Source organism: Akebia trifoliata, chromosome 1 (genome assembly GCF_017979445.1).
Source record: "Akebia trifoliata isolate Shusen 1 chromosome 1, ASM1797944v1, whole genome shotgun sequence".
Taxonomy (NCBI): domain Eukaryota; kingdom Viridiplantae; phylum Streptophyta; class Magnoliopsida; order Ranunculales; family Lardizabalaceae; genus Akebia; species Akebia trifoliata.
In genome coordinates, this window is record NC_141375.1 from 23,872,721 (window position 1) to 23,883,052 (window position 10,332).

General features: G+C 35.6%; 1 protein-coding gene across 2 annotated transcripts; it reads right to left on the minus strand.

The window, feature by feature from the left end:
• Positions 1-1,020: 1,020 nt before the first annotated feature.
• LOC147411090 (zinc finger BED domain-containing protein RICESLEEPER 2-like) lies at positions 1,021-8,317 on the minus strand. 2 transcript variants are annotated; one of them, XM_086444508.1, is made up of 4 exons: positions 8,159-8,317; positions 1,453-3,406; positions 1,300-1,354; positions 1,021-1,189 (listed from the first exon to the last, which is right to left on the minus strand). In XM_086444508.1, coding segments are annotated over exons 2-4 (1,983 nt in total). In that variant the 5' UTR covers positions 3,380-3,406; positions 8,159-8,317; the 3' UTR covers positions 1,021-1,188. The 2 variants fall into 2 exon arrangements, with proteins under 2 accessions (XP_086300634.1, XP_086300635.1); XM_086444509.1 differs by lacking the exon at positions 8,159-8,317 and adding an exon at positions 7,692-8,084.
• Between the last annotated feature and the right edge of the window lie 2,015 nt (positions 8,318-10,332).

Genomic DNA, 10,332 nt, shown 5'->3' on the forward strand with positions numbered 1-10,332 from the left:
AAAGGGAAGGGGGGCAGGGAGCGAGGATGTCAAAGACAACAAAATTGAATGGGAGAGGAAGAAAGCAATAAATTAGGATCACCATAGATTATGGGGCATTAGTGAGCCCTACCATTGTTTTTTATTATATAGATCTGTCTAAACATATGGGATTAAGTTAGATTTTCTATATTAAATCAGGTTTGGCCCAATTCAATACCGATCCAACTGTTATCAGATTGGGTTTGGATCCCAACATTAAGATATGATAAAACCCAATCTGATAAAAGGCTAATTTGGTGTGACCCTTTTATCTTCATGTCAATGTCCAAAGTTAAGTTAGACAACACGTTAACCAACCCCACACCACACCACATGAAAGCAGTAAGATGAGTCTTACAACCAAGTTTGGTGAGGGCAGATCTTCCTCATTCTTCAATAAAGGAAAGAGTCGTGGTGGAGTGCACATCTTGACGTGAAAGTGGATAGGAACCATAGATGCTTTTTCACTTGTAGCTCGAGGAAAATCATCTATGGTTCCCATATACTTTCATGTCAGGGTGTGGCATGTGAAATGCTCAGGGTACAGATCCATGCCTGAAGGAACCTATGATCAATGTGTAATCTATCTATCTATCAAACCACTGAAAAACTACAGTTACAAGACAACAATTGGACTAATCATGCTTTATGAATAACAAGGGGAGATGGATGATGAGTAAGCTTAAAAATAAATGTGTGTATTCAACAAAGTTTCTGAAGACTCCAACAAGTGAGAAAATAAGAAATAAGTTGTTGGAGATGGTTCAGTTATGTGCAAAAGATTACAATAACAGCACCAGTTAGAACGACCACTTCAATGCAACTCAAGGGCTCTAAAAAGATATGTTTCACAAATTATGATTGAGAGTTAAATGGCAAATAAGATTCATGTTATTGAACCGAATAATTGGGATAAGGTGAAGTTGATGACGATGATGAATGCCTATATCTACTAAAAAAAATGCTATAAAACGAAGGATAAATAAAAGATTGACAAAATATCGGGAACTACTATCAAACTATTAAACAAATAAGGTTAGTAAGAAGTATTCATAGAACCTGTAAAACAATTAACGACAGAACATGAAAAACAAGAAAACATGGAAGTCAATGTGTCATAATAATAAAACAATTACACACCATTATTCGATCCAATTATCCATCTAACCTGCAAAAGAAAAATAAGACCACATCTTAATTTTTAAATTCTAATTCAAATGAGAGAGAGTCGAACTAACAAAATACAAAACCTATATGAGAAATGGACTTTGCACATACTAGTTTGCCATGATGCTTAATGTCATAGTAGAATGGCTTGAAGCGGGTTCATGATCTAACACAAAAAAATGGATTATATTAGTCAGAAATCATTTTCAAATTATAAGAAAAAAATTAAATTAAATTAAATTAAATAAAAGAGAATAAACCAACCTTCTACTTCTGTCCGCAACCAGTCATGCGTGCATATCAAAGCCTGTAGAATATCTGGTTCTAAAGAACTTCGATTCAGATCGAGTACCTTGCCTGTAGTGTTGAACACGGAATCTGATGCCACCGTAGACATAGGAATCCCCAAAACATCACGGGCCATCATTGATAAGATAGGATATTTCGGTGCATTAACTTTCCACCAACTCAATATGTTGAAATCAACATTCCTCGGAAATACGGGTTCCTCCAAATATTTATCGAGTTCTGACTTTATGTGTTGGCTATCGGAAGTTTCATGAAGGAACTTGTCAAACCCTCTCAGTCTATCTCTAGTGTCATTAGCACTGTGTAAGACACCGTTAAGCCCACCACTATTTCGAACTTCACAAGCCAAACCATGATCAAGCGAAGTTAACGTCGAGCAGATTGCGTATTCATTGTAAAGATCCTTGATGCCATTGGAAACATCCTTGATACGATCCGGGGCACCACTACCGTAAATCTGTGGATAGTAATACTCGACTAATTTCATCTTGAATCGAGGATCCAAGATGGCTGCAATTGCTAAAACAAGGCTGCAAACGTTCCAATATGAATCAAACCTGTTTTTTATCTTCAATGCCAAAGAACTGATAAAGAAATCTGCACTCTTGCACCATTCAATCAATTGCAAGTGAACATCACAAAGCTCGGGAAAATAAAGATTTGCGGTTGAATATTTCACGCTTGAGAGAACGTTAGTCACTTCGACAAAGAGTTTCAAATAATTACTAACAGTACTTGCTCTTTCCCACTCTATGTCAGATGGTGCCAATGTGTAACCAGGGTCACATTCTTGAAGATGAGAAAATACGTACTTGCATTCCACGGCAGATTCAAGCATAAGATATGTTGAGTTCCATTGAGTCGGACAATCAAGACATAAGGTCCTCTGAGGATTACCTATAACTTGTTGAACCATCTCATTAAACTTTTGTTGCATTGTTTCCGAACTTTTGACATACCTAACACTTTCTCGGATTTTGTGGATTACCTCACGGAGTGCTTCCAATAGATCTTGAACAAGCAAATTGAGGATGTTTGTTGCACAGAGAACATGAAATAAGTGACCATTATTCAAAAGCAACCTGTTTTGGGAGAGGCGATCTCTGATTCTGAAGACAACTTCGTTCTTTGAACAATTGTCAAAAGTCATAGAAAACAGCTTACGATCGATGTCCCACTCCATTAGACATGAAACAATAACGTCCGAAAGGGATTGTTCCACATGAGGATCAACGAGTACAAAATTAAGAATCTTCTTCTGTAACTGCCAAGACTCATCGAAGTAATGGGCTGTCAAACACAAGTACCAATGGTCATGATACGAAGTCCACATATCAGCCGTGATGCTAATTCTTCCAGGAACTTTATCCAACATCTCGTAAACTTTTTGTTTCTCTTTCTCATAGATTTGCATGGCATCAGATTTGACAGAGTTGCACGACATGAGTTGAAAAGATGGCTGAAGATTCTCTACAAATCTTTTGAACCCAACGTGCTCGACCATGGACAATGGATATTCATGCAAAATAATCATGCGGGCAAGATCAAAGCGACTACGTTCCTGATCAAACTTAAGGTCTAGTCGATTCTGCTCGAGATCAAACTTGAGATCTAGCGGACTCTGCTCTTGATCAAACTTGAAATTTTGCTTTCCTCTTACTACAAGTAATGGTGAAGCTATGTCTCGGTTATTTCTTTTGCGACACCTATTTAAATGATTTTTCAAATGTGTAGTTCCACTGGTAGCAGATGCACTAAATTTCTTTTTACAGTGCTTACAGATGGCCACCATAACATCACCTCGTTTAACTCTTTCAAAGTCATTCCACACTGCGGATCTCAGTCTACTAGATTTAAAAACAGGCTGGTTTGAGATTTCCATCGCATAGACTCTATAGTTTACCAAAGTCTGCACATTGCATGAAACCAAATACAAATATATTACCGTTAACCACTAAAAACCCAATATAAGATCAACAATACACAACAGAATTCATGGATTAAAGTAATATATTCTCTATCTTGAACCAAGCACATCTCTTAAACATTTATAAGAAACATAATCAACTGGAACATAAAAATGGACTTTTCCTGAATATCCAAATATATGCCAAAACATCATCTCAAACCTTCCTACCTCCACATCAACCAAGTCCAAGTCCGTTAACATAACATCATTAAAATATTGACAAGAAACTCAAAACAAGTGCAATGTGCAATATTAAAATCTCCGAACACAATCTGATTAGGAACATTTGATTCTTCTAAATGGTTCAAAAAATGTGCTTTTTTCCTGAAAAATCATTTGACAAGTCACCTATGTCAACTTAGCATAGTTCGTCACGTAGATTGGAACTCCTATAGCACAAGACTAACTGAAACCTGATTTCATGCACTGTTGCACAACCAAAGCTATGTTGGAAAAACCATGATGAAGCTTCTCCAAGAATTGGACTTGTAACAAAAAAAAAAATCCACTTTTTATTTAATGAATACAAGAAATATTTTAAAAAGAAAAGGAGGTTTAGAAGACCTACCTCATACAAAGGATTTGGTGGGGGGTGGGGGGTGGGGGGGTGAGCATATAAAATACTTGACCGATGACAAACAAGATGAACCCAAAAGCTACAATATTCCATTACAAACATTCCCCCAATCAAAAATAAAGTCTTCAAAAGATATACCCTGAAATTCCTCCAACTGCTTGCACCAGAAGAACAAGAACCCCAAAAAAATAAAAATAAAGAAACGACCTCGTGAAGATCATGCTCCTTTCCATCTTTCATGGCTATTTCCTTCCCTTCCAAATGGACTAACAAATTGTACTGAGGGCCAGAGACCATAAGATCCTTTTCTTATATGAAAATGCCGTAGCGTACCAAGATTGAGAAAGGAATTTGACCGAATCCAAGGGAAAACCCAGAAAATGTAGAATAGAGAAGTAAAGTAGGACCAGATGACTTGAGTGAAACTATAATGGATCAAGAAATGATTCATTGATTCAGCAGTATCTTCGTACAAGTACCAAGATGAGACCCCGAGAAATGACATGATCCATTGTTAGAACGCTATCCACGGTAGCCAACTTATAAAATAATAATAAAATGCCAACTTAGATAAAACACAAAACCCCAAATAGCAAAGCTAGAAGCTTAAACTAGGAACTAAATCCAAGTAGAAAGATCTGATCGAGAACACATTATCCCTACTTTGAATCCACTTCCTGTGATCATACTCAAGGAAAATGGGAATAGAAGACAAACTCTAAATAAGACCAACAATCAACTCATTTCCCAATCATTAATATTCCTTCTAAATCAAAAATCCCATGAGATCCCTCCACTCTATTGAACCATGAAATTTTGCACCGAAAAAGACTTGTAAAAGAAATAAAGTATAGATTGAGGAATAGTGATTTAAGAGAATAGCCACTACACCAACAATCCTCCCAATATCAGACTATATTTCCCTTACCCATTTCAAGGGCCGGATCTATGGAGCTCAATAAGCACCTAGACCACCCCCCACCCGCACTACACCAACAATCCTCCCAAGATCAGATTCTATTTCCCCTAACCCTTTCGAGGGCCATCCTCCTATAGAACTCAATAAGCACCTTGCTCCAACCCCACCCCCCGCTCTCCCCCTGTAATGAATTGACCACCCCTTTTCACACACTACATTACAAGAAAATTTTGTTCTCCCACCCCGAGCCTTCAGACCCATACTTTGATTGAATCACTCTTTTTCCAAAAACTATCCTGATCCACTTATCAAGAAGGAATTCATCCCTTTCTAGCTTTCAAAACCCATGCCTTCTATTACTTTTTGGGGAATAAACATCTTCCAATTCACTCTTAATGATGCTAAAAAGAGAAAGAAAATAAACAAGAATACTAGCAAGGACACTTTAACTAGCATAACTCCGCCCCCCCAGATAACAATACTTTAGTTAGCATAACTTTTCCCCTTTAGATAAGAACCTACTCTTTGTTCATTTGGCCAGCCTCACTCGAGATGATCCTTAGTTTGGACAATCATATGACTAGAAGATTATGTTTGTCAATTGTTGCCCTCTTTGTAAATTCGTTGGGGAGTCAATCAATCAATCACCTCCTTGTCGTTTTTTCAACTCCCATAGTGCTTCCTTCCCTCTGTTTTATCTTTGTCTCAGAGCTGGTTCCTATTTGAAATCCCTCACAAAAAGAGAATCTTGTGGTCCTTAACTTCTGACTGCCATTTATTGGAAATTTTAGTTGGAACAGAATAGTAGGGAAAGAAAATCCATCACATGGCATCATTATCTCCCATTACGGGATTATCATTCTTATGGAGCAAAAAATTTCAAGGAATTTAAAGGGATTTTCTTTGAAGAATTCATGTTAAGTGGTTGTTCTGATTGAGAAGTGCTCTAGTTTTCCTTCTTCCTTTTTTGTTGGGCGGCTAGCTTGGTTCCCCTTCTGTTTCTTTTGTTTCAATAAAAATTTAGGCCTATCGAAATAAATCACTCCAGAAAATCATAATTTGTAACTTTTCTTTTAGGATTAGTCAAGGACCTGCTAGAACAGCAATAAATAAAAGGGAAATTTCTAGTAAAAAGAAGAAGAAGTCATAATTGGGAAATCACTATGCGAAGAACAAGTAACTAAAAAGAAAAGGAACTACATCTTATCGAAAAAAGGGGGGGACAAGGGGAAAGGAAAGAAAAACCTTTTATTTGTTCCTCATAAAGACTTGTCAGAACACATACACCATGGAAGTAGGGATATAATGGTGGTGGTGAGGGAGATGATGCGAGAGCAGCCAAGTCAATAGTCATATAATAAAATAAGATTGGAAACATTGATGGTGAAGGGGAAAAAAGATATGTTCGGGACCATGTTAATAGAGTAAGATCCAGCATTTTATATCTGTTGTAAGATCCATCTTTTGTGACAAAATATTATTTCCTTTTTTTAAAGAAACAAAATATGGGCTCACTCTCCACATAAAAAGATCATAAATGTGACATAATGTTTCAAGCGGTCCTCTAAGTGTATCTCTCTCAATGAAACTAATAGATGAGGTGATCTATAGTTAAAGACTTTTATTTTAATTTATTGTTAAGACAATAGTCAGTGGATGGGGATTGCTAAATTAGAACTCCGCAATAGAATAGAAATAAAAGAAACAAGGGGATTCTCTAACTTCATGGCTTGCAACGACCTTGTAAAAATTCGTTTAATGCTGGTGAAATCCTAATTCAAATGGACCAATAACCAAGAAGATTGCATTTTGTGAAATTTAAATAGCTCTGTTGTCTTGGTATATTGGTTGAAACATTAACCAAACATATTTTAGATCTTCCTCATAAAGCCGCAAATTCTTTTCTTATTTTGTTATATTCTTTGGTGGGGCTAAAGACTCCCCATCAAAAAAATCAACGGTTCACAATTCGTAAATTTGTAAACTGGGGTTACAAGTTTCAAAATGGGCTGATATTTTGTGAGGATAATCTCTCACCAGAGACATCCTCACAAAAAAAAATCAGCCCATTCTGAAACTTCTAACCCGTATAGGACAAAACACACTAGTCAATAAGTTGGCTCTTGATCCTAATCACACACATGTGTGTGTATCGAAAACAATTTGAAACAGTTTGGGACATGGTTTTAAAACTCATCCAAGACACATGATTCGGATTAGTCATCCCGATCTCGGAGGAGACTAGGAAAGTGATATGTGTGAATTGTCCATCATATTGACCCATCCAAGATCCAAATTGACTCATTTAACATTTTGAAAATATAGGCCAAGTTTATGAAAACTCAGTTGAGTCAACTAGGTTTTATGTTTTTTTATATATAAAGTAAACTAATTAATTTTAATGTTTGTAAATCCATACAAATTTTAGATTTTGCGAATGAAAATCCACTAATCCACCTTATAATAACAAACAAACAAACAAACAAACAAAAAATTAACATGCAAACATAAATATATATATAATATAAAATGTAAACAGTTCAACTCGTCTGAGACGAGATGACTTGGGTGAGTCAACCATGGTTTGGGATGGTTCGACTCATTCGAGTTTGGATTAGATCGGCAGAGTTAAACCATGCCAATCCGATCCGCATAACTGGATTCTAAAACCACAATAGAAATTACTAGAACAGAATGGAAAATATCTCCAAAATGGAAAAAAGCAATACCTGAAACGGGAAATAACAAGAACAGAAATTTAACCAAAATAGTTCTTCTTCTACAATGAGAACAGATCTGGTTCCAGAAAGACAGTAACCTAACCAAACCAAACCCTAGACCAGAAATCTGGTTTTAAAGGGTCAACCCGAACCACCGTGGAGCCAAAGACAACAAGTAATAAAGTAAATAAAAAGTACACAAACCAGTTCGACCCAGTAAGATTACTACTGGGTCGGCCCGACCCATTGACAGTCCTACGAAGAACACATCAGAACAAAGAAACCCTAACCAGTCAACCCTTCATTAAAAGCCTAAATCAAGATCACAAGAAAAAAAAATTGCATAAAAAGCTAATCAGATTGAAGAAAATTAGGGTTACAAATTTTGATTCAACAGTATTGAGCACTTGAAATCACTGCATGAAAAATTTCTACAAAGAAAACAACTAAAATCTGAAATTGGGATTCTCAAATACCTGACAAAGTTATGAAACAAATCAACCAAACCCTAAAATCGCCTCTTCGGCCTTCGGTGAGAGAGAGATTAGGGTTAATCGGGCTGGGTGGGGGAAAGACCGAAACCTGTTAGGGTTTGGATATCGTTCTAAGATTATAGATAGGAACGAAAAGATCCGACGGGTCGATATATAGTGGACCAGAACTTGATCCGGTTTTTGTGAATATTTGAGATACCCCCCTTAAGTTTTTAAACTGATGACTTGCACCCTTTGACCTTCGTCTACTCCAATATGCTAATAAAAAATTACTGCAATACCCTTACTTTCAACCTAGAAGCAAAAACCCTTTATTTTTCTTCTCAAAGTTGATATATTTAAGAGCAACTCCAATACAAATAGGTATATCTGTGGTGCATCTCTACTGGGCACTTTACTACGGAGAGTCATTTTGCCTTTTCAAGAGGTCTTCACTCCAATCGTAATAGTAAAAATCACTCTCCACAAATTCAACTATAGTAAAATGTGTCACAACTGCCGTTGTTTTTTACTGTCAATAAGTAGAAAGAGAAAAACACTCTCTTCTTTTACCTCTTCCACTTTCATTCTCTCCAAAATATTTCAAACTAGAGAGTCTTAGCTTGAGTGTGTTGGAGTACTTTCAGAAGGTTTTGACTCTATAAACTAGCAATTGGGAGAAAGTACTGAGCCTAAACCCTACTACGTTGGAGTTTCTCTAACCCCTTGAGTAAAATATTTTTACACTCTTCTTGGACTTTAGGTTTTTATCTACTTTTCTTCCCAAAGTTAGTATCTTTAATCTTTTGACTAAAATATTTTTACTTTCATAGTAGACCTTGAATTTTTATCTATTATCAGCCATCAACATCACGAACAACTTAAGCTTTTAGGAGAAGAAGAGGTTAATAAGATTTTGGGTAGAAAATCAAAGCTTTTCTACAAGGGGTTAAGGCAAGGTTGAAAATTGATGGATTCAAACGAAGTTTGAGAGATTAAAATTAATATACAGAGGGTTAAGGGCTTGAAAATGATTTTTTTTTCTTAAGAAATTAGTAGGTGACATGTGCAAATGCACTTGTATTATAAGGGTGTTTTGTAATTTAAAATATTTAACTAGGATATTCTGAATATAAAATAACAATGATTATAAGTTGCAATCATAATTTTATTGTTATTTTTTATTTATGAAAATGATCCTAATAATATTAAGTTAATTTAAACGTAAAGCTGTGGGTATTTTTTATCGTGATCATTCAAAGTTTGGTGTTGAACCATTTTTACTATGCCTTCTCTCATTGTAACAATAAAGGAGAAAGGCTATTAGGTTAGAGGTTAAAAATTAAGGTATTTTGGTCATTTTCCCTTCACTTATACAACGTAGGGGTATCACAAATATTCCCTAAAATGAAGTGGGGTATATCTAAATCATTCCAAATTTTAATTGGAATTTGGATAACTATGAACTCATCCAGGCTGGTGAATGCCACATGTCATGTACTCCTTATTTCCTTTCCACTTGTGCCAGACATACTGAAAAGTGAAAAGAGGTGTTTCGTTATTTTATCCTGGACAGGCGTAGAGAATTCTTGTAGGCAAACAGATCCTATAATCTATTTAATAACTCCACCAAAAATAATAGGGTGCCATCACCTTTAAAAAAGGGAAAATTATTTAAAGGATCCTAATAGAGGGGCTTCTTTCTAAATAAACCCTGAATTTTGGGCAGTACCTAAATAGTCCTTTTAGTAAAGAGTTGTGCTGAAATAATAACATTGAAATGTACCCAACATTGCTGAGGTTGAGGTGCACACATAACCATAGATGCTTTTCACTCGTATCTTGATGAAAAACATCGATGGTTTTGTACATACATCCATCTCAGCGATGTGAGAATCAATGTACATTTTGATATTACTTCAGCAATTTCCTTTGGTAAACTTTTTTGTTTCTTAATGGCCTTGTACCTCAACTCACATTATAATATTTATTAAAATATCCAAATTATACTTTTTCACATCTTCTTTACATAGTTAGGTTTTTTAATGGTAATTGCAACGACAATTTTTTTAATGATAAATGATAATTGAAGAATGATATACTCTTATATTTTGAATATACGTATTTTTTTTCAATGATTTATTTGAAAAATGAAGAATGAAGTTGAGAATCTAAAA